At 45.5% G+C, this 24,487-nt stretch overlaps 1 protein-coding gene across 1 annotated transcript in view; it reads left to right on the top strand.

Annotated features, from left to right (window-relative positions):
* Nucleotides 1-4,512: 4,512 nt before the first annotated feature.
* RLF (RLF zinc finger) overlaps nucleotides 4,513-24,487 on the top strand; it is an 82,487-nt gene continuing 62,512 nt past the window's right edge. Inside the window, exons 1-2 of the mRNA XM_040337129.1 lie at nucleotides 4,513-4,742; nucleotides 19,648-19,802. Coding sequence (XP_040193063.1) covers nucleotides 4,572-4,742; nucleotides 19,648-19,802 — 326 coding nt within the window. The 5' untranslated portion in view covers nucleotides 4,513-4,571. The remainder of the gene's footprint in view (nucleotides 4,743-19,647; nucleotides 19,803-24,487) is intronic.

The raw sequence follows: 24,487 nt of genomic DNA, 5'->3' as shown, positions 1-24,487 counted from the left end.
AGATGGATTATACAAATTATATATTCATTATATAAATAAATTATACAAATATGTATAAAAAATTGTATTGAATTGTACAAAGATTCTACAATTTAATGAATATCATGGCATTGTTCATGCCGGTACCCCGGATAGGGTGGACACAGTCCTAGGAGGCCAAATCTCAACAGTGTTACACAGTTGCCAAAACTGATCGGTATACCAATCTTTACGACCATGGCGTCGGTTACCCCCGCCTGCACACCATATGCCCGGACCATCCGGCAACGGTCTACCGCCCCTGAGAAGGGCTGGGCGTTCCAAAACGCTGCCACGTTTCTGTGGCCCTTGACTCCCCGACAGGGGAAGTAAATAATATGTCCCAGGCAGTACCCTACCCGGACTGCCGACCCACTGCCCTCCCAGACTCCGACCGACCCCCGAGCCTCGGGGAGATGCACATGCAGAGGCAGCGATCCGTTAGACGGACTAAGCCAGACCCATTCGTGGACTCTTCCAGAGTTGTCCGCGGAGTCTGAGGCGGCTAACACCTTGAGTCTGAGGTTGTAGATGATGAGAATGATGATGAGTGTTAGGGCAGTGGGCACATGGCGCTCTATGACGACGCCAACCCTGTTCCCAGGGTGACACTCTATGGATTCTCGTAGAGAGCCATTATAGATCCGGGGGCGATATGCCATCCACACTCCGATGACTGGGCACCTCCGCCCGAGGTGATCCAATATATCACATAATGGACCCGGAGATCGGTCGAAAACTCACCGAATCATTTTCAGGGCGTAACCCCCTTCCTTTACCATTTATGGCTGTGCACACTCCCGAGGTGAACCCCATACCCTGGGGGTATCCCACCATACACGGGAAAGCCGAATCAGACCCCGGTCCGACCACCGAGGGCAGGCTAGTCGGGATCACGCTGATTAAGATATTCCAAGACGGTAGGGCTCTATTCCATCCCGGATGAGCCCAAACGTCATCAAAGTCTAACACGGTACAGTGCCGGTCTATCAGGATTATAGGACCGGAGATGGACCTAGTCCCTCTTTGGTTGATTATCTACTTGGACGACCTACTCTTAATGGCTCGTACCCCTCGCCTGGCGAACGAACACGCCTCCGGGACAGTTCCCCATAGATCACGGGGAATCTATCCTCTCCCCATCTCAGGAGGTAGAGTTTTAGGGTTCTTGGTGGACACCAACCTAGTGATCCTTCGGCTACCCATGACCACTTGGCCGCCATCTGCACGAGGTCAGTATCGTGCTGGGCTAATGACGGGTATCCTTACGCGGACTGGCTCGCCTGGTCGGCCTGTTTCCAGCGTTAATCCAGGCCATTTTCCAGCTTCTTTTCACTATCGAGACCTTCAGAGTCTCAGTCCCTACGTCTTTGCCAGGGGCTTCACTGTGCAGACGTCGTCACTCTGGACACGGAAGCCATAATTGAACTACGGTGGTGGCTACGTCAGGTCGACAGACGGCACGGCAGGTCCACCTGCAACTCCACGACGGATTCATCTTGGAATAGGTTGCCAACCACCTCGGTTGGGGTACTCGATGCGGTCCCTCGTCCACAGGAGGGGCGTGGCCCACAGCGGAGTCTCTGCTGCACGTTCACACGTGGAAATCCTGACGACCGTCTTGCCATCAGGACTCTAATGCCACACACGTCCACCTACGGTGTGTTCTTGCGTATGGACACCGTATCCGCGGTCCAGTACGACCTTCGCTTGGGGGGTCCTTGACCCAAAATCCTAACGGATCTAGCAAGATCTCTGACATTTCTGCCTGGAACGCGACATCGTTCCAGCTGCGAAATGTACCCCAGGCACTTCCGCTATGGTGTTAGATTGGAATTCTCGTTACCCGCCCAATTCCATCGACTGACGACTGCACCGGTCAGTGTTCCTGGCCCTTGCTCCCTTATGGGATCCTTTCTCTCCCCAGTCTGTACGGGGATCTGCACCCTCTATTCACGACGCAGGTCCTACTTCTCTTCGCATGGTTGGGTTTTCGGGGTGTCGGTCACAGACAGCGACCTTTTCTTTTGTAACGGGGGTTCCACTTGCCTTGATCTAGGCCTTGGGACTAGATATACATTTCGATCATCCGGAGGACTCTGGGTTAGTTGACTCGTTTGAGTCCGGGAGGTCCTATAGCTCCCCTGCGCCTTCCGCGCTGCGAACTCGGACTACCGCTCCCTTGTAGACTTACTACCGGTGGGATAACACCCATGGTGTACCGACTTAGTAAGCGTTAAGTTTCAACGTCCATCACACCCAGGGTATCAACGCTCTTGGGAGGTGATCAGTGGTCCTGACCACGCGCCAGGACTGGGGGGACAATCTCACTCTGTCGGAGGTTATTGTCGTTTGAGCTACTGCCCCCTCGTGTCTGATTCCGTCAGACGCATATCGGGTGTCACGACGTTGGCCATTCCAGGCGTCGGATCCCGCCTCGGAGAGTCGGGGTTTTTCCGTCGTGCGTAGGACAGCGGCGGGACTTCATCGGTTTTTTTCTACCCGTTCTTCCCCGCACATCGTACTCCGTTGTCTACGGATTTCTTAGTCCTTCACGGTCCTACTGCGATCTTCGCATCTCTTCCTACTCCTCATTCCTACGCTAAACCTCAGTTTCCGGTTTCCTCAGCTACGCTAGCCAGAGGGGTACGATCATGGAAATGGCAGGGTCTTACGTAACCCTGTTGGGCGCCCACCCCTCCAGAGGAGCGGTGGCTCCTAGGTCATCACCCCGGGCGGCTCCCTATAGGATTTACGGCTAGCGGCGGACTGGTAACCACGATTGCTTTCCGCCAATTCTGCTTGGATCGGAGGAACACATATCTATATCAATTTTGTAGTTGTTTCATTTGTTATCATCTATATATGCATTGTTATAGCTTTGAACTTGCATAAGATATGAGCCTCCTGTCTGAGGTATAATTCGAGATTTTCCTAGCTTGTGACGGAAAATATTGATTATATGAAGACAGGAGGCGAGTATCTTCCCTCCCGACCCAACCCTGTCACGAGGTTGTCTCTCTCTCGTTCTAGACTGTTGAACCACACACCCTGCAAGTCGGAGGCTGGTACACCCCGGGAGTTCGTTTTCACTAACCCCGTCGGGATTGCTGTTCCGTTTCGATCCATGGGTTTAGTTCACCGCAGATGGAGGCTCCTACTACGTTCCAGATCCGGAGTCGGGATGCCGCTGACTGAATCCGTTGGTCCATGTTCCTGAAGACGACTGACCGGTCGGCTCCGAATGGTTTTGGTTTTCCTATAGTCCCCGTTGGGATGAAGTTGATCCGGATGAAGTTGGTCCGCGTTGGCCTTGTCCTTTCGTTTCCTCCAGATTCAGATGTTGTGTTCCGGTCGGAAGGTTCCCGGCAGCCGCGGAGATGTCTAATTGGACTTTCGGTTCCTGTTTACACTAATTCGCATGAAGAAAGAGGAATAGGTTACCTCAGACAGTACCTTATATAGATTACGGTCTGGGAGGGGCTACGATGGCCCAGGGACTGCTGGGAAGGGTAGTTCTTTGAATTTTTTCTTTTAAGTTACAATAAATGTTTACTGTATTTCTGCTATGGGCATTATTAAAGAAAGATAATGCATAAGATATGAGCCTCCTGTCTTCATATAATCAATATTTTCCGTCACAAGCTAGGAAAATCTCGAATTATGTGAGCAGACTGCAGTTCCTCTTTAAAGCGGGAGTTCACCCGAAAAACAATTTTTTTTTTTTTAACAGAGCCCGAAAAACAATTTTTAACATTAGATTGAGGCTCATTTTGTGAAGGGGAATCTGTTTTTTTTTTTTTTAAATCGAAGCAGTACTTACCGTTTTAGAGAGCGATCTTCTCCGCCGCTTCCGGGTATGGGCTGCGGGACTGGGCGTTCCTATTTGATTGACATTCTTCCGATGGTCGCATACATCGCGTCACGAGTAGCCGAACGTCGGTGCGGCTCTATACGGCGCCTGCGCACCGACGTTCGGCTACTTTTGGAAAATCGTGACGCGATAGATGCGACCGTCGGAAGCCTGTCAATCAAATAGGAACGCCCAGTCCCGCAGCCCATCCCCGGAAGCGGCGGAAAAGATCTCTCTCTAAAACGGTAAGTACTGCTTCGATTTTAAAAAAAACACCCGATTCCCCTTCACAAAATGAGCATGAATCTAATGTTAAAAATTAAGATTTTGGAGGAACCTCCACTTGAAGTGGTTAGCCTGCTTGGTTAGTTTTATTTGTGAGTGTAATGCAATACAATAAAAATATAAACTTTTAAATATTTTTTTTTTTTTTTTATTAACCATAACAATGAGCTCTTCGGATCGCTTCTACAAGGTTACATAAACCACATCGCCGACCTACAACGTTCACACGCTCTCCACAAGGGATGTCAACAAACAAAATGGCTACCGCGGAATGGGCGGGGCCGTGAACGTCGCCCGAAGGGGGCGTCTGCTACGCCAGTCTCCCTGGTGATGACGTCGCCCAACCGACGCCGAATCACGTGATACAGAGTGAGTGTGCGAGTGTTTTGCCTACGCGCGGCAAAGGCGAGAGAAGATGGCGGACGGGAAGGGAGAGTCCCGACCGGGGCTAGCCAACGGGGACAGGCTGTCTCCGGTACCGTCGGCCTGCCGCCTGACGGATACTCTCCGGGCGCTGCAGGACGGGCTGAGGGAGGACGAGGTGTCCGCGTTTACGTCCTCCGCTTACTGCAGACGTTTCTGTGAGGTACGGGGGTATACCGGGGGGGTCTGAGGCACTACATTGTTACTGTGCAGGGCTGTAGCGTTTTATTTTGGTGCCTGACAGTGAGTGATGGGGGCGGGATAGGTGGGAGGTTCGGTGGCCGCCCAGTCCCTTTCTTCTCAATTCATTCACACCCGAACCGCTAATCTCCTTCACGGGAAGCGGGTGCGTTGTGTTCAGCGGGGAGGAAGGAAGGGGGTGTGTTCAACGGGATGGCGGAGAGCGGCTCCCACAGTGCACAGCGCCCAGGCAATGGACGAGCTGCAGTAAAGAAGGAAAAGGCCTTCTTATCTGTGTGCTGAAGACAGAGACCTTATCTACCCCAGCAGGGGAGCCCTGGCAGTGCTGCTGGCAAGTGGAGCATCAGTGTAGGCCTGGACCTACTACAAGTCATTCCAGGCACTTGGATTCATTCATCAATAAGGCCTTGGCTTACACTTGTTAAATACTGACGCTTAACAAACGCACCTATAGCGCCAGGGCTTGTGCACACTGTATGCGCTTGATGCTTTTCTTTCTCCTATGGATGTGGTAAACTGCGCAATTTCCATGTCTGGCATTAATGCATTCTATTGGCCAGGATTCTGCCCATTAGAATGCATTAATGCCAGGAATACACATAGCGTTAAAGAGCTCTTGAGGCCGGGTTCACACCTATGCAAATTAAAATGCGCGTTTCCCTGCATTCAATTCGCATAGCACCGTAACCGGTGAACCAGCACGCACGGACCTCTGCTGTGCGGCGACAGTGTGAACCCGGCCTTGGTGGTTTTTGTTTGCTCAAAAGCTCCTTCAAAACGCACAAGTGATGTGCTTTTTTTTTTTTGCCTGCAAGGCTTCATGCACACAGGATGTTTATTAAAAGTGATTGTAAAGTCTTATTTTAAAAAAATAAATAAAGTTATACTTGCCTCCTCTTTATAGTGGATTTTCACAGAACAGCCGGGATCCTCCTCTTAGGTCCTTCTTCGTCTCTATTGGCCCCTACTTCCTGACAAGTGCCCCCCTCCTGTAGCTCCCTGAATCCATTCAGACATGGAGCTGCTACCCCGCCCCCTTTCCTCATTGGCTGAATGACTGACAGCGGCGAGAGCCAATGGCACAGCGCTGCTGTCTCGGCAAATGAGGCGAGTCGCGGACAGCCAAGACAATCCTACAACCTCACTGGATAGAGATGGCACAGGGGGTGGGACATTTAGGGAAAGGTTAAAACAATTAATGCCAGACACCTCTTGAAGCCGCTGTAAAAATGTGCATGAGGCCTAAACTGAAAAACTAGGGATGCACTGATACCAGTTTTTTAGGCTCCAAGTACGAGTACCAATACTTTTTTTAAGTACTCACCAATACCAATTAGATACTTCGCCTGGGTTCACATATGTGTGAGGCTGGTTTGCAGGGCAATTTCAAGCCTCGTCTGATTCAAAGGTTCAGGTGCAAATTCTTAGTGTATGACATTGAAAATCGTACCGGACTCTCTGAAATTGCACTGCGGCTGCCCTGCAGTGTGTTTTTTTTTTTTTTGTTTTTGTTTTTAAAAGAGTCCAGTTAAGATGTGATTTCCAATGTCAAATACTTTAACAATTTGCACCTGAACCGCTGGACAAAATCGCACTGGACTCTTGAAGGTATCAGTGCAACTACGGAAAACGCATATAGTGTGCAAGAACATCTAGGCTAAAAGGCAGAGGGGGGAAAAAAGGCTCAAAGAAGCAGCTTCTTTGAGCTGCAGTGTGCACAAGGCCTTGGTGGATGTAAACCCGATTCATGACATTTGAGCTGGGCACATATATCTGCAGTATTTTATTATCTCTTTTCAATGAGCGAAGTCATATAGCTCTCTCCTGAACGTTCCTCTGTTGTCAGCCTTAGAACTCCTGACATATTTTTTGACTTTTTAGACAAAAGCAGCCAGAATCTTTTGTCAAAGGAGGATGCTAAAATAGATTAGCAGAGAGCAGCTCCTATTACAAAACCGCTCTGAGAGTCTCTGCTTATGAGGAGAGGGTGTGTGTGCCTTTCCTCCCAATCAGCAATGGAAGCTATCTTGGCTGTATGTCCAGACATCACACTCTGTGTGTTATCCAAGATCTCAACTTTGTAAACAGTATATAAATGTGAAGACAGCAGATATACATATAAAACTTATGTAGGGAGATTTAGTTAATCTCTGTGTATCATCTGAGGCTGTTCACTTCACTGGGTGTATGGACAGTTTACATCCACTTTAATGCAGGGAGTTTGTTAAATTTGACACGCATTAAAGACCTGTTAAAATGCCCCTATGTGTTTGACATGCATTAAAGGAATGATAAAAACACATCCCAGATGCCTTTTTTTTCTTTTGGCTGCTGTGATCAAGGCTTAACGTGCTGCAAACACGTGCCAGTGTGTTTATCGTGTACTTGAATGGAAGGAGTTGAGATGCTTCATTTTTGTGCAGCAATGCAAATGCTTCATGTTTTAATAATGTGTACAGCACCATATTATTAATTGCTGAATGTTTACTGTGTTTAAGGAGAGTTAAAAGCACACCTCATGCTCCTGCTTTTAAAGTGGTTTGAAAAGGCAGAAAGTTTATCTTAAAGAGGAGGTTCACCCAAAAGTGAACCTCCGCTTTTCGGAACCCTCCCCCTCTCCGGTGTCACATTTGACACCTTTCAGGGGGAGGGGGTGCAGATACCTGTATAAAACAGGTATTTGCACCACTTCCTGGTATAGACTCACGCGGGAGTCCGGCCCCTCCGTGTCAACCCCCCTCCCCCATTGTGTTCTGGGAAACACTCGGCTCCCAGAACACAACAGGGACCAGTGGAACGCCGCAGCGCAACTCGCGCATGCGCAGTAGGGAACCAGGCGGTGAAGCCGCAGCGCTTCACTTCCCGATTCCCTTACCGAGGATGGCAGCGGGGGAAGCAGAAAGCCGAGCTATCGCTCGGCTTTGGCTAGTGATGTCGCTGGCAACCTGGACAGGTAAGTGTCCATGTTTTAAAAGCCTGTAGCTGCTGGCTTTTAAAAAAAAATTTTATGCAGGTGAACCCCCGGCTTTAATGTTTTCTGAGCATTAAGATAGGTGGCTACTGCACATAAAAGTATTTCTAATACTTGCCTGAGCCCGTCTCAATCCTGCGATATTGCACGAGGGACTCTGCTGTCCGGGACTCTCTCCCCCTCATTGGCTGGGACAGCAGCAAAAGTGCCATTGGCTCCTGCTACTGTCAATCAGTCGGTGAGCCAATGAGGAGAGATGGGGCTGGGCCATGGATGAATAGACACAGTGAGCTGTGGCTGGGCTCAGGTGCCCCTCATAGCAAGCTGCTTGCTGTGGGGGCACTTAACAGGAGCGAGGGGCCAGGAGCACAGATGAGGAACCTGAGAAGAGGATCTGGGCTGCTTTGTGCAAAACCACTGCACAGAGCAGGTAGGTAGACTTCAGTATCACTTTAATGCCAGTGTTAACAGGGCCATAATGCGTTTGTTTAAAAAAAAAAAAATATATATATGAAACAAGTACCCTAGTTTGACTTGGTAGTATCTTGCGGTCCAATGTTTTGACAGATACAACATAACCTCCTTATAACAGAAGGTATTAAGAATTATGGCTATATCTACACCCCGACTGGATCCCTTGTCCACTATTTTGTATGTGATTCTACATGTTTGAGAATGCTTTACCTTCACCTGCGTGGGTGCATTTTGTTGTTATCTTATTTTTTAATAACAGAAATAAAACGATTGAAAGTAACCATTATGGCTGTATCTGCAATTCTGCACTGATGGCTAAGGCCCCTTCCATATGGGCAATGCTGCTAATTCGTGGTCCACGGTGGAGCGATTTGTCAGCAGTGGTTGGGAGACACTGAGATTAATTTACTAAAGCTGGAGAGAAAAATTTGGTGCAGCTCTACATAGAAACCAATCAGGTTGTTTTGGGGCAAAGCTTCTTTGAACAATCTGAAGTTGAATGATTGGCTACAATGCACAGCTGCACCAGATTTTGCACACTCCAGTGTTAGTAAATCAACCTCTGTGTGCCACCTCCTGCATGCTTTTCACATTGACGTCCCTTTTCACCATGCACTGTAAGTGCAACATACCCAACTTTTCTGCACAGTGTTGCAGCCAGGACAGTGTGGACGGTGCTGCCTGGTGGTCATTGCCAGGTTTTGACAGGAGGTGCTTTCAACATGCGTATTTACTACGTTGACATGTCCATGTGAAAGAATGCAATGCCTCCACACAATTGGCCAGACGGAGCTCCTTGGTTATGGTCTGTGCTGGATGTAAAGATGTTTAACTGCAGTGTTGGTTATGGGGGAAAAAAGTATTTGATCCCCTGCTGATTTTGTACATTTGCCCACTGACAAATGATCAGTCTTTAATTTTAACGGTAGGCTTATTTTAAATGTGAGACAGAATAACAAGAATATCCAGAAAAAGTTATAAATTAGCAATATAAAGCGGAAGTCCACCAATTTTTTTTTTTTTTAAGCCAGCAGCTACAAATACGGCAGCTGCTGACTTTTAAAAAATGGACACTTACCTGTCCAGCGCACCCGCGATGTCAGCAGACGAGGCTGAGCAATCGCTCGGTCCTCGGCTGCTTCCGTCGCCATCCTCGGTGAGGGAATCGGGCAGTGAAGCTTTGCGGCTTCACTGCCCGATTCCCTACTGCGCATGCGCGAGTATGGTGGCGCGCCGTCACTGCTCCCCGCTCTCTCCTGCGAACAGTGTTTCCCAGAAGACAGCGGGGGGGGGGGTGACGTGAAGGGGCCTGACTCAGTCAGTACCCGGAAGTGGTGCAAATACCTGTTTTATACAGGTATCTGCACCCCCCTCCCCTGAAAGGTGCCAAATGTGACACCCGGAGGGGGGTGTCTTCCTGGTTGTCTGTTTCCTGATAACCAAAGTACTGGGAGCTTTCTCTCTGTGGTCACTAATCAAGGAGGTGTGATTACTGTGTGTCTAAAACCCCTCAGCACCAATCAGTTTCGTTTTCCAAACCATCACTGCCCTGTATTGGCTCTGTACATCACAGAAGCAGGAAACTACATGCAAAAACTAAACTAGAAACTGCAGGTACATTATATGATTGATTTTTATCTATTTTTAATCATTTTTAAAAGGTATCAGTTAACTATTATGTGTCTATACTCATTTCAGCAAAAATGTTTTTTTCCTTTACAACTCTTTTAAGGTTTCTGGGCTGACGTTTGGTAACTTGAAACTTCAGCTTCCTCCACATTAGGGCTGCACTATTAATTGTTAAATTTATGATTGCGATTTAACACCCCCCCCCCCCCCCGTACGATCTTAATACAGTGTTCCCCTAATTGCATGTTAAGTGCTCGGAGCTGTCAAAAGAAGAAAAAAAACTTGTGAAATTTATCAACAGTGATAAAGAGACGATGGGGGTTATCTACTAAAGGAAAATCCACTTTGCACTACAAGCTCACAAGTGCACTTGGAAGTGCAGTCCCTGTAGATCTGAGGGGGACATGCAAGGAAAATAACAGCAGCATTTTATCTTGCAAATGATTGGATAATAAAATCAGCAGAGCTTCCCCTCATTTCAGATTTAAAGCAACTTCACATTTTTAAGTGCACTTGTAGTGCAAAGTGGATTTGCCTTTCGTAGATTTTTTGTATAATGTGAAAAATTATGTTATGTCGAAAATCGTGATCTTTATTCTAAGTAAAAATATTGTGATTTCTCATTTTATCCAGAATCATGCAGCTCTACTACTCTACATATTTTCTAGGGGATTAAGGTCTGAAAACTGGTTTGTTATTTGTTACCTGCAAAGTAAAAGCATAATGGGCTAGTATGCATCGCATACTAGCCCATTATGTGCCACTTGCCTGCAAACGAAGCCCACGATGTCCCCAGTGGTGGCTGCATCCATCTTCACCCTTGTTCGTTCCGGGGCTGTGGACTTCAGCTCTGTGGCTGGCCGGAGTCGGGCCGGAGCCAACGGTCACAGCATGGGCCCTTTAGAAATGGCACGATTGTGCCTTTTCTAAAGTGCATATGTGCAGATGACGTTGGCACAAGCGTATATGGTAAATATCTCCTAAACGGTGCAGGTTTAGGAGATATTTCCAGTACCTACAGGTAAGCCTTATTATAAGCTTACCTGTAGGTAAAAGTAGTGTGTGAGGGTTTACAACTACTTTAATGTGCTTCTTCTTGAGCCACTCCTTTGTTCCCTTGGCTGTATGTTTTGTATCATTGTCGTGCTGAGATACCCACCCACGACCCAATTTTAATGCCCTGGCTGAGGGAAGGAGGTTCTCACCCAAGATTTGAGGATACATGGTCCCATCCATTATTTATTTGATGCAGTGAACGTCCGGGAGTCCACGCTGAGGCCTGTGACGTCACTGTGTGTTTCCCTCCTCCTCCCCCTGTCGCCGGGCCAGTAGGAGAGAGGAGCCGGGTCTGGCGCATGCGCAGTAGGGTTCCCGGCATGAAGCCGTAAGGCTACATACAATGACGGTGGCAGTACCTGACAGCTGATGTAAACATCAGCTGCGGTGCCGACATCGCTGGACTCCAGGACAGGTAAGTGTCCTATTAAAAGTCATCAGCCACAGTATGTTAAGAACCACTTAACTTGCAGGTTGCAGATCTGAGGTTGAAAGTCTATTGCAGAAGCATTGCCTTGAACTGTATTGCCTAGGATAAAGGGGAAGTGTCTCAATTATATCAGCTACACTAGGTTTGATGTACCGGCATCTTCCTTACTAGGAATCTTGCAGATTCATGTTTACTTAAAGCGGAGGTTCACCCTAAATTGTCACTTTGGATCAAGTCAACTACTAGCCATAGACAAGAAATAATCAACGTTTTTTTTTTTTTTTTTAATCGCCATTGTTACCTTTGTACTGCTGCCGTCTGTGTCCTGTCGATCAAAATTCCCCGCGGGGAGTGGGCGTGTATGATCCTTTTCCCCCGACCAGCGCTATGCTATGTCTCCTGGGAGTGAGTGCTGAGAATCCCAGGAGACGCGCTGTGCTCTAATCCCGCGATATCTCGCGGGTCACGTGACTGAGCAAGCGTGTAGTGTTGACGGCGTATGCCGGAAGACTACCCTGTGGGCTTCACAGTGCCCGCAGTTAAAATGGAAACGCACATCGCTCGTTTTTATAAAATATCGTTTCCTCGAGAATACAGACTACGGCGGCTAAAGGAGTGGGACACACTGGTGCAGGGGTGCTAAAGGTAGGAGCTCAAAAATAATATATAAAAAAAAAATTGATAACCCGCGGAACCCCCGCTTTAATTCTGAAACTTCTTCCTCTGAGCATGTTATCCACCTTCTCTCTCTGTTGTTTAAATTAAACGGATAAATAGATGGTTTAAATATTCCCACATTTTCTGTTTTACTTATAATTTATAGGTCTGTCAAGCCAATTTTGTGATTCACACACTAGCTTGCTCTCTGCATAGCTGTGAAGATCACTGCCCACTTATTGGTTCAGTTTGCAGTTTACTTGTATATAGAGCCCCAATAAAGGGGTATGGCGTGGGATTTTACAGATGCATATTGGGTAGTTCAGATATATATTGAACAGTATCATGAAGTTCAGAACCACAGAAATCATTCAGAAACCGTCGTACTATAAAAATTATAAATGTTTAATAATAAATACAATCTAATTATACAAAAGAATATATGATAAAAATGATCACAAAAAGGAGAACACCGTGCAGGAGCTTACGTATGTGTCTCATGCTGTTAGTCCTACATGTTTTGCCCTAGAGGGCTACTTCAGGGACGCACAGACATACAGAATAATCTAAAATAAAGACTTCATAAGTAAGCATACAATGCTGCACCATAGCGCAAGAAAGCTATGTAGGATTCTCAAAATATCTTTATATACACAAAAGGAAAATGAATATAAATGAAGAGAAAAATAACTAAATATATACACATATAAACAGTGTAGAAAGAACACAGTTATCCTCATTGTAGTAGACTTTACTTGGGTCACCTGCTTGCTCATTAGAGAGAAGTGATACTTGTTTGTTTGTCTGAGGTCCTATGAGTGGAGAAAGAACAATTGAACTTGTAAAATGAAATCAAGAAATATTGCTGTTGCTTGCCTGAATTTACAGGACAGAGTTGTTGGAATTGCAAGAGCTTGAGAGAACAGCATTAGTTATGTTGGTTTATGTATTCTATTTGTGCTTTAGTGTAGAGTCTTAAACTCCAGTCATTTTATGTCCATCAAGTCCTGAGATTTACACAACTCTGCCACACAGCACAGTCCTGTCTGTTTGGAGAGGTGACTTAAACTTTTCTGCTGCAGTACAGTAACACTCTGAAAAGGAGAATCTTTTCCAAACAGCTATTGCAAGAGGTTGATTCTTCCAGTATCAGACAGCTGGCCCTCCATGATGCCCACCAGCCTCTGTATGTCCTGGCTCCCGGGATGTGTAAGGCTGGCCATACACGGTTCGAATCTCAACCGGTTCAGCAGGGGCCAGCAGTAAATCAAACAGTTAATGGACGTGCTGAATGTACCATGTTTATCAATAAACATGGGTACAACCAGCCTGCTGGATTCTCTCTCCAATTATCGCAAGCGGCTGCTTTAGCTGCTGATGATAATCGCTGTCTTCTCCTGGCGGGGACAGCTAAAATGTACAGGTAAAATGCATCTGGACATAATTAATTTGAATTAAGTTCTGCCCTCTGTGCTCATGAAGTTCCTTTTAGCTGGTGGTGTAAAATCCTGAATGTGATAGTTTTCCTGTTAATGTGAAACCCTCTGACTAGCGATAATTTATCTGTTTGTTGTACTTGGCATTTACTTATGTATCAAAACACTAATAAAGCCTTGGCATATCGCAACCCCTATATTGTTTGTAGCAGGAGCTGCAAGATTTAAAGTTGGTCATAGTCCAGTGCTTCTAGCTGACGTGTCTTTTGTTTTTTAGGACAGGTGTAGGATTTAGAATTTCCAAGATTTAGATGCTACAGTAATACCTCAGATTGCAAGTAATGCGGTTAACGAGCGTTTTGCAACATGAGCTATTTTTTTTAAAATCCTGACTGTTAGCAAGCATTGTCTCGCAAATTGAGCAGGATTTAAGCCTCTGCGGTGTGCAGTACCGCATTTGGACAGAGGTGTGGGGCGCCAATGACATTCAGAGCCGCTTGGATGCATTCTGAAGCACTCCGTTGCCGCGTGTTTCCGAGTGCATCCGGCGTCCCCCCCCACCTCTGGCCACATTGAGGTACTGCATACCATAGAAGTCACCGTGGAACGAATTATCTGAGTTTCCATTGACTTCTATGGGGAAACTCGCTTTGTTATACAAGTGCTTTGGATTACAAGCATTCTTCTGGAACAACTTATGCTCGTAATCCAAGGTTCCACTGTATATTCGAAATCCACTGTTGGATTCACACCGCAGGTTTGTCTTCTGACTTTAAGTGGTGTTTGAAAATTCACAGGAAGCTTTTTTCCCTATGGTGGTAAACCTGTGTTTAAAGGAGTTGTAAAGTCTTGAGGTTTCATCTTAAAGCGGAACTCCCGCGGCCATTCGTTCGTTTTTTTTTTTTGGCCATTAAAATATTTATGGCGTATAAACAGAGGACTCACGCTTCTGCTGTTTAAAGTCATCCGCTTTCGTCTGGAATTATTTTTCTTTGTAAAGCCGTTTCCATTTTGCTTGTGGGCACTGTGAAGCCCACAAGCACTTATTTCCTTTTTCCGAGCAGTGTCGTCAACTTCTGGGTTTCCATCTAAACGGGCGGTGTCACGTCACATTCGGCTCTCCTATCCCAGATTGCCATGGCAGTGACGTCCTGTCGCCGCCATCTTGCTACACCGCCTGACCCTTCTCACTCTATCATTACTGTGCAGGAGTGTGGGGAGTAGCAAGATGAAGACGGCATAACGTTGCTTCCGGAGTAATCTGTGATGGGGAGCCTGATGTGACGAGACAGCAGCGTCGCGCTTTAGGAAATCCTGCGATAACTCTGAGGAAACCTCCGCAATGAATCCTGGGAGCAATGAGAAAAGTTCCCAGGAGACCTTGCGGGTAAAGCATATGACGCACTACCCGCAAAAGAGAGACGGATAGCAGAGTGACAGCTGCTGATAACAAAGGTACTGTCCCGAAAAAAAAAAAAAACTTCCGTTCCTTAATGCATTCTAGTCTGCTTTTTGATTAAGATAATGTATTGAAATAGGGTGGAGCTCTGCTTTAAAGTGGATGTAAACCCTCACATATACCCAGTGAAGTGAACAGCCTCAGATGATACACAGGGATGAAATGAATCTCCCTACATAAATTTTACATGCATATCTGCTGTCTTTTCTTTATTAGGTTGGAGGAGAACCACTTGGCGTTCAGGAGAAAGATCAAAACTCATCTCTTTTGATACCAAAGAAGACAGGAACAACAAGCGCCCAGAGGCGATTAAGTTCGCATGTGTTGCGCTATATAAGTTTTCATTCATTCATTCATTATATTCTTTAGAATTCTTACCTCCTGTTTGAGATTTTCTCTTCCTGTTCAGGACTGGGATCTTGGCATACAGCCAAGACAACTGATTGGAGGAAAGGCACACCCTGCTCCACATAGGCAAAGACTCTCAGAGCTGTTCTGTGAATAGGGCAGCTCTGTGCTAATCTCTATTTATAGCAACCTCACACGACACAAATTTCAGGCTGCTTTTATCTCCTGTGTTGGAGAACTTGTCAGAAGTTATCAGACAGAGCTACAGAGCAGGAGAAAGCCACAGGACTCAGTGCTTTGGAGAGAAATATAAGAACACTGTAGATACAGTGCCTTGTGAAAGTATTCGGCCCTCTTGAACTTTGTGACCTTTTGCCACATTTCAGGCTTCAAACATAAAGATATAAAACTGTAATTTTTTTTTGAATAATCAACAAGTGGGACACAATCATGAAGTGGAACGAAATTTATTGGATATTTCAAACTTTTTTTAACAAATAAAAAACTGAAAAATTAGGCGTGCAAAATTATTCAGCCCCCTTAAGTTAATACTTTGTAGCGCCACCTTTTCCTGCGATTGCAGCTGTAAGTCGCTTGGGGTATGTCTCTATCAGTTTTGCACATCGAGAGACTGAAATGTTTGCCCGTTCCTCCTTGCAAAACCGCTCAAGCTCAGTGAGGTTGGATGGAGAGCGTTTGTGAGCAGCAGTTTTCAGTTCTTTCCACAGATTCTCGATTGGATTCAGGTCTGCACTTTGACTTGGCCATTCTAACACCTGGATATGTTTATTTGTGAACCATTCCATTGTAGATTTTGCTTTATGTTTTGGATCATTGTCTTGTTGGAAGACAAATCTCCGTCCCAGTCTCAGGTCTTTTGCAGACTCCATCAGGTTTTCTTCCAGAATGGTCCTGTATTTGGCTCCATCCATCTTCCCATCAATTATAACCATCTTCCCTGTCCCTGCTGAAGAAAAGCAGGCCCAAACCATGATGCTGCCACCACCATGTTTGACAGTGGGGATGGTGTGTTCAGGATGATGAGCTATGTTGCTTTTACGCCAAACATAACTGTGATGCATTTGCCTATATGTCTCAGTTTACTGCTCCCTGCTAGCCATATGGGTAGAGGTAGAAAGGAATTTCATGTGTGATTCATTCCTCTGACAGGTTATTGACGTGCTAATGTCCCCTCACTATTCTAAACGTTAATTGATCTATTGTGTTGTGTGAAGAAGATCTGTGTTTACCCTTAAAAGATGTGTATTGTATCATCAGGCTAAATGATTAGAGAAGTAGTATGTTAATTATTCTGATTGCTTCAGTGTATTAATTAACTCCACTGATGTCTTTATCTAAAGAAACGTGTCTGCATGGTCGGCTCCGACTTGTCTCCTATAATCTGTATGGGAAACCCCACTGTGTGAGGGGGGGCGTTCCTAACAGGTTGTAACCACATATAAGCTGTGTGATATAACATTAAAGTGTCTTGTTCTAGCAGTAAGCTTGGCATGTGTGGCTTTCTGGGCGATTCCAGGGATATCCCTCCTCGTGGAATATTGGGGTGATTTTCGTTATGGGAAGAAGGGAACGTTGACGGGGATATCATACCAATACCGTCACAATAACGTTTTGCATTGTTGCCAAAAAGTTCGATTTTGGTTTCATCTGACCCGAGCACCTTCTTCCACATGTTTGGTGTGTCTCCCAGGTGGGCTTGTGGCAAACTTTTTAAACTACACTTTTTATGGATATCTTTAAGAAATGGCTTTCTTCTTGCCACTCTTCCATAAAGGCCAGATTTGTGCAGTATACGACTGATTGTTGTCCTATAGACAGAGTTTACCACCTCAGCTGTAGATCTCTGCAGTTCATCCAGAGTGATCACGGGCCTCTTGGCTGCATCTCTGATCAGTCTTCTCCTTGTATGAGCTGAAAGTTTAGAGGGACGGCCAGGTCTTCGTAGATTTGCAGTGGTCTGATACTCCCATTTCAATATTATCGCTTTCACAGTGCTCCTTGGGATGTTTAAAGCTTGGGAAATCTTTTTGTATCCAAATCCGGCTTTAAACTTTTCCACAATAGTATCTCGGACCTGCCTGGTGTGTTCCTTGTTCTTCATGATGCTCTCTGCGCTTTAAAAGGACCTCTGAGACTATCACAGTGCAGGTGCATTTATACAGAGACTTGATTACACATAGGTGGATTCTATTTATCATCATTAGTCATTTAGGTCAACATTGGATCATTCAGAGATTCTCACTGAACTTCTGGAGAGAGTTTGCTGCACTGAAAGTAAAGGGGCTGAATAATTTTGCACGCCCAATTTTTCAGTTTTTATTTTTTAAAGTTTGAAATATCCATTAAATTTCGTTCCACTCTATGATTGTGTTCCACTTGTTGATTCTTCAAAAAAAAATAGTTTTATATCTTTGTTTGAAGCCTGAAATGTGGCAAAAGGTTGCAAAGTTCAAGGGGGCCGAATACTTTCACAAGGCACTGTATTGTGCCCAGCTCAAATTTCATTAATCTGTTTTACATCCACTTTAATGCTTTTTATGCATTAAGGTGAAAAACCTCCTGTGCTGCAGCAGCCCCCTTTTTACTTGCCTGAACCCGATCTTTCCAGCAGCGAGAATGAGCCCGGAAGCTCCAGCTGCTGTCTCAGGTCCTCATTAGATAGATTGATAGCAGCAATCAAATCCAGTGACATGGGGCGGGCTGAGTCCTGCTTCGTCCATTGACAGACAGCAGGACTCGGGAGAATGCATGAGTGCCCCCATGGAATGCGGCTTTCCATGGGGGCACTCGGTGTGGAGGAGGAGCCAGGAGCGCCACCAGGGGGACCCCAGAAGAGAATCGGGGCTGCTCTGCAAAACCCTTGCACAGAGTACGCAAGTATAACATGTTTGTTATTTAAAAAAACAAACAAAACCTGAACCTTTACAATCACTTTAAGGCCCGGTTCACACTTGTGTGATGCGAGAACCCTGCAAATTCAGTGCGGATTCCTGAATCGCACAGTAGTTCACACAGAGATCTGCAAACCGCTGCAGGTGTCCATGTAAAGTTAATGAAACCCCCAGATTCAGTTCACAAATTGTGCAGGAATCTGATCTCATAGGTGTGAATACTCATGCAATCTGATTCCAGTGTGGACCAAAAAAAAGCTCCTGTACCATTTTTGTGCGGCTGCGATTTTAGCCATACAGTTTGGCTGAAATCGCATTGGATCTGCACAGAAATGCGGTGTGAATCGTATGTGATGTCTGGCATCACACTAGTGTGAACAAGGCATAACAGTAGTCATTGACACGCTACAGACTTCATTTTAGTCTACAGCCGTGGCCAAAAGTTTTGAGAATGTGAAAATTAAATATTTGTGTCTCCTGCCTGAGTTTTTATGATGGCAATTTGCATATACTCCAAAATGTTATGAAGAGTGATCAGAATAAGTGCAAGAATTATTGGAAAGTCCCTCCTTGCCATGAAAATTAACGCAATGCCTTAAACATTTCTACTGCAATTTTGAAGAAGGATTTAGGATGCCCAAATAAGTCCAGCAAGCGCCAAGACCGTCTCCTACAGTTGATTCAGCTGCAGGATCTGGGCACCACCAGAGGAGAGCATATAGTGTGAGTGCATCTGCACGCATAGTGAGGCAAAGTCCTTTGGAGGATGGCCTGGTGTCAAGAACGGCAGCGCTTTTATTCTATTATCACAAGGAATGTAAACTGCCCTAGCAATAGGCAGTGACGTGTCCTCTACACTATTCTATTAGACCCCAGATGTCTCCTCTGCCCTTTAAAAGCTTTGGCTCATACTAAGATCGGTATGATCTGATGGTTTTGTTTACCTCTGACAAAGCCGAAAGTGATGAAATACTCCGCCCCGATACGCTCCATCCATGGGCAGTCAGCGGAACTGCCAGCTGGAATCCCAGGTTCCCTGGTGGGACCCCCCTCCCACCACTTGTAAAAGCTCTCTACTCGCTCTTAAAAAAAAAAAAAAAATCAGGATGGTCATCCCGGTATAACCGCTCAAAGTCCAGCGACATCGTCCAGTGCCAAGTGGTTGTAAACCTCAGACATGAACGTAGCATATCACTCTATAGTGTATACTTGTCTCAAGTCAGGGTACTTGGTGTCATTTCTGTTGGATGCATTGTTTTTCTATATGCTTTACATCTGGCAGGTTTTCCTGACATCAAGAGGTAAAAAGGTAATTGGGGAAAGAGCTCCAACACACAACTAGTGGTTGACACCCTCAGCTCTGTTCCTGTGTGCTGTGTCCCTTCTCTTTTTGGGTGAAACTCTGCTTTAACGATTAATCGTGTAACTAGCGTCCAGCATGATTTTAGGGTGAATAAATACGTTTCATTACAATTGCCTTTTTTTTATTTTTTAGGTGTTACTACAGCACACTGAGGATAATGCAGCATCAGAAAGCCTCATGCATTGTGCAGATATTTATGAAACTGCTCTGAGAAGTTTTGCAAGTGCAAGACCTTACCTTACCACTGAGTGTGAAGATGTTTTGTTACTTCTCGAAAGACTTGTATTGTAAGTAAAATCTGCAATTTGCATGCATTTTGTATTTTATTCATCTTATCTTAATACAGGGGTTGACAAATTTGCTTGGAATCTAGGAGCCAGGTAAAAAAGTTAGGAGCCAGAAAACGCGCCCCGTCCCGACGAGCTTGTGCGCAGAAGCGAACACATACGTGAGCAGCGCCCGCATATGTAAACTGTTCAAACCACACGTGAGGTATCGCTGCGATTGGTAGAGCGAGAGCAATAATTCTAGCCCTAGACCTCCTCTGTAACTCAAAACATGCAACCTGTAGATTTTTTTTTAAACGTCGCCTATGAAGATTTTAAAGGGTAAAAGTTTGTCGGCATTCCACGAGCAGACGCAATTTTGAAGCGTGACATGTTTGGTATGAATTTACTCGGCGTAACATTATCTTTCATAATATAAAAAAAAATGGGGATAACTTTACTGGTGTCTTATTTTTTAATGGAAAAAAAGTGTAATTTTTTCACAAAAAAAGTGCGCTTGTAAGACCGCTGCGCAAATACGGCGTGACAGAAAGTATTGCAACGATCGCCATTTTATTCTCTAGGGTGTTAGGATATAAAAAAAATATATATATAATGTTTGGGGGTTCTAATTAGAGGGAAGAAGATGGCAATGAAAATAGTGTAAAATGACATTAGAATTGCTGTTTAACTTGTAATGTTTAACTTGTAATACCAACGGCCACCACCAGATGGCGCCAGCTCACATCTGGTGGTAATAACTTGTAATACCAACGGCTCACCACCAGATGGCCCCCTCCAATTCAAGTCGCCAGGACCCTATTTCTAGTCGCCATGGCGACCTGGCGCCCGGGATTTGTCGAGCCCTGTCTTAATATGTGGTGGAGGGGAATTGATCAAAACTGGAGCAGCCAAAATCTAGCGCAGTTGTGCATGCCACTCAATCAGCTTCTATCTTCGGCTTGTTTAGTTAATTTTATTGTAAAGTCTTAATTTTTTTTTTAATAAACATGTTGTACTTGCCTGCTTTCTACAGTGGCATTGCACAGTGACCTGGATCCTTCGATGCCAACCCCCTCCAGCTCCCCCTCCTTCTCCATGAGCATCCATAGACAGCCACTTCCCATGGGTGTGCATGTGTGGGCTGGATCCCATGCTGTTACGCCACAACAGAAAATTAGAATAGGAGCTGAGCGAATTTCTGGTATATCAACAGATTACATGGGGAAATGTGCCCTGACATACATTCTAGGTTGGAAAAAATCCCCTTGGCCCAACACTGCAAGCATTAAATGGTTGTCTAAGGGGGTACAGGAATAAGTAATACCCTATTCCTTGCTTCAGCAGACTTCCTCCATCCATGTGGCTGGTCCAGTGCTGCTGCCTGTCTAAAGTGTTCTGTCGCAGGCTCCTCAACATATAATGCTAAATTCATAACCCTGTACGCGACCATGCCGAAGCACTGCCTGGAGCGCCGGAGAGAAGATGACAATGCTAAAGCCAGGCAGAGAGGGGAGTATGCTATGTAATACAGCCTCTTCCAATTGCCCCTAGAAATATTAGGCATTTTAACCTTTTTTTCTTTTTTAAAAACCCAGAGATCAGTTTTAAAAGGGCAACTTAACTTTCGTGGGGGGGGGGAAGATGGCAAATAAAGACAAAACAATATAGTGTATACAATCGCGACACAAGTCGTATTGTAATTGAATGTTCTTAAAAATTACCTTTCCTCTTCAATCGGCAACACTGTCATTTTCGGAAAATGCAGGTTGATCCTAAACACGGTCCAAGCAAGAGTATTCTTTTTGCCACCCGTAAGGATCTGTGCCCTGAAGGATCAGGTGCATCAGATAAGGTCACCAGACAACCCTCCATTCGCGTCTCTATGAGCATTATAGGGAGGATGGTATCCTCCTTCGAGGCGGTGTCCTATGCACAGTTCCATGCCAGACCCTTACAAGACATCTTGATGGCTTGGAACAGGGGGAAGAAAAGCCCTGGATTATCCAATGTGCTTATCCCCTCAGGCATGCTTAAGCCTAAACTGGTGGCTGCAGGATCAGAACCTGCGAAAGGGAAAATCCTTTCTCCCAGTAACTTGGAGAGTACCGACTACAGATGCCAGTCTCTCAGGCTAGGGAGTGACCCTAAACGGGCTCTCGGCCCAGGGGAAATGATCAGGAACAGAATGGGTCCTGCCTATCGGGGTCAATTCTGACAATGCCACTGCAGTGGCCTATATAAACCACCAAGGCGGTACCAGGAGTCATTTAGCTCTGAAAGAGGTGAACTACATACTTGCCTGGGTAGAAAAATATGTGCCATCGGCAGTCCATATCCCAAGAGTACAGAACTGGAAGGCAGATTATCAGCCGCCAACAGATCTGCATGGGGGAATGGTCCCAACACCAAGAGGTGTTCCAAGAAATTTGCCAACGTCGGGGATGGCCAGAGGTTGACCTACTGGCATCCAGGTTCAACAACAAACTACAGCCGTTTGTATCTCGAACAAGAGATCCTCTGGAAATTGGAGTAGATGCTCTGAAAGTTCAATGGAGCCAATACTCCCTGGTTTATGCTTTCTCTGAGTGAGTGAGAAACGTGTAAAGCGCAACACATGCGAACTGAATCGCCTCTGGGCGATGCCTCTCATCCACACTTGTTACGGCAGGATTCGGAAAGAGGGGGTTCCAGTCATTCTGGTGGCACCAGAAGGCTCTGGTTCCTGGAGATCGTGAAACAGATCATGGAAGCTTCAATGTCGCCCTGATCTACTGTCTCCAGGTCTCTACAGTCTCTTAATTTGATGGCACACTTCACGAAATTGCTTCTGACGATATGGAGAGTTGGGAACGATGCACCATAATTGGTGGCAATGCCCCCTCGTAACTAGGTTTTGGATTAGGATATTCAATTTCATCAACTCGGTAACGGGGTAAACATTTGCAGATCTCCAGAAGTTGCTCTTTCACAAACTACCTGATGAAACACCCAAAAAAATCTGTAAAATTGGTTAATTTATATATTGCTGGCGGGGAGAATCACAATCGCTAGGCACTAGAAACAGTCGGTAATTCCTCTTGACCATGTTAAAAGTAAACTCAATTGGATTATGATTAATGATAAACTCACCCATATACTTTGTAATAAAACCAAGACATTTAACGAGACATGGGACCTGTGGATCGATTACATCTTGACTCCGTAGGGAACTCCAGGACGACCCTCTTTCCTCATTTCTTTTTTTTTTCTCCTTCTCTTTACCTATCTCTTCATATCTTGTTTCTTCTAGAATTTGTATATACGATACAGATGACCGCACAAGGGGCCCTCATACGGCCGTGAGTTCTGAGATTATCTCAGGGATCGCGACTGGGATTCCCTGTGACTCCGGATCTCTGCCACTCTTTACACATAGTGGTACTCCGGATCATGGCTGGTAGACTATTATTCAACCCCATTAGTATTTGGATACATATCGCACACCTTACGTTCTGTTATTGTGATAGATGATGGCTATGTATTCTGGCCATACCTTCTATATCTCTGTATTATGTTGACAATCTGAAAAATTTACTCCATTATGTCAATGTGTCTGTTTATTCTAGAATTTGTTCTTCTTTTAATAAAAAAAAAAATTAGGATATACATTTGATGGCACGGCTATTGGAGCCAGGGTGCTGAAGGACCACATCTGTGGATCAGTAGTGTCTCTAGTGAATGCTAGAAAAGCTGTCTGACCCTATTAAGGAAATTTCATTAGACTTGCTGTCGCGCAAGCTAGCCTTCCTGATGGCTATTACCTCGGCTAGGAGGGTGTCGGAATTGGTGGCCCTGTCGTGCAGGGAACCGTATTTAATCCTTCACCACGACAGGGTCGCGTTATGACCTGTTCCATCATTTTTGCCAAAGGTGGTGTCGGCCTTTCGTTTTAATCAGGACATTATTTTGCTGCCTTTTTTTTTTTCTCTCAGCCTCGCTCGGCAGAAGAGACCGACTGCATTCTTTGGACGTTGTCTGGGCAGACAAGGTATATTTGTCTAGATCTGTGGAGATCCGAGGATCAGGGACCCAAGAAGGGGTCCGTCAATTGGTCATTCAGGCCTATGGTCTGAAATGTAAAGCTCCTCCCTTTAGACTAAGAGCCAATTTTACCAGGGGTGTAGGAACCTCCTGGGCTTTTCGTCATCAAGTATCTGTGGTTCAGATTTGTAAGGCTGCTACCTGGTCTTCAGTGCATACGTTCGCAAAATGTTCGAGCAGCCGAGGATTCTGTGGGCTGCCGTATAAAAACTGATGGCTAGTGTTTGGCAGGGTGTCTCCCTCCGCTCAATGGTACGTCCCAGAAGGTAATGAATATTGGGTCACTTCCTTTCTAAAGATCTTTGATCTACCAGTGTCCATTCACCTGATGAAGTATAACCCATATGGTAATAAATAATAACCTGACTGTGTCCCATGATGTATGAAAAAGAAAAGGATTTTACAGGTAAGTATGACATAAAAATCCTATTTTTACACAATGCAGAGGATTAACCCCTTATGTTTCCCCGTGAGTATAACAAGCATGCTATGCTGCATATACAGACAGATTTTACTGTTGTGGGTTTAGTAACATTTTAAGACCCCCCCGTCAGAACGGAGCGCTGCAGATCAGCTTCTGCTTTGAGTAATCGCAGCGGAAGCTGCACACATGCGGCCCCTGT

The sequence above is a fragment of the Rana temporaria genome, chromosome 2, assembly GCF_905171775.1.
Source record: "Rana temporaria chromosome 2, aRanTem1.1, whole genome shotgun sequence".
NCBI classification, from domain to species: Eukaryota; Metazoa; Chordata; class Amphibia; order Anura; family Ranidae; genus Rana; species Rana temporaria.
Note: the sequence above shows the minus strand (reverse complement) of the source record. Positions and strands in the feature narration are given on the sequence as shown.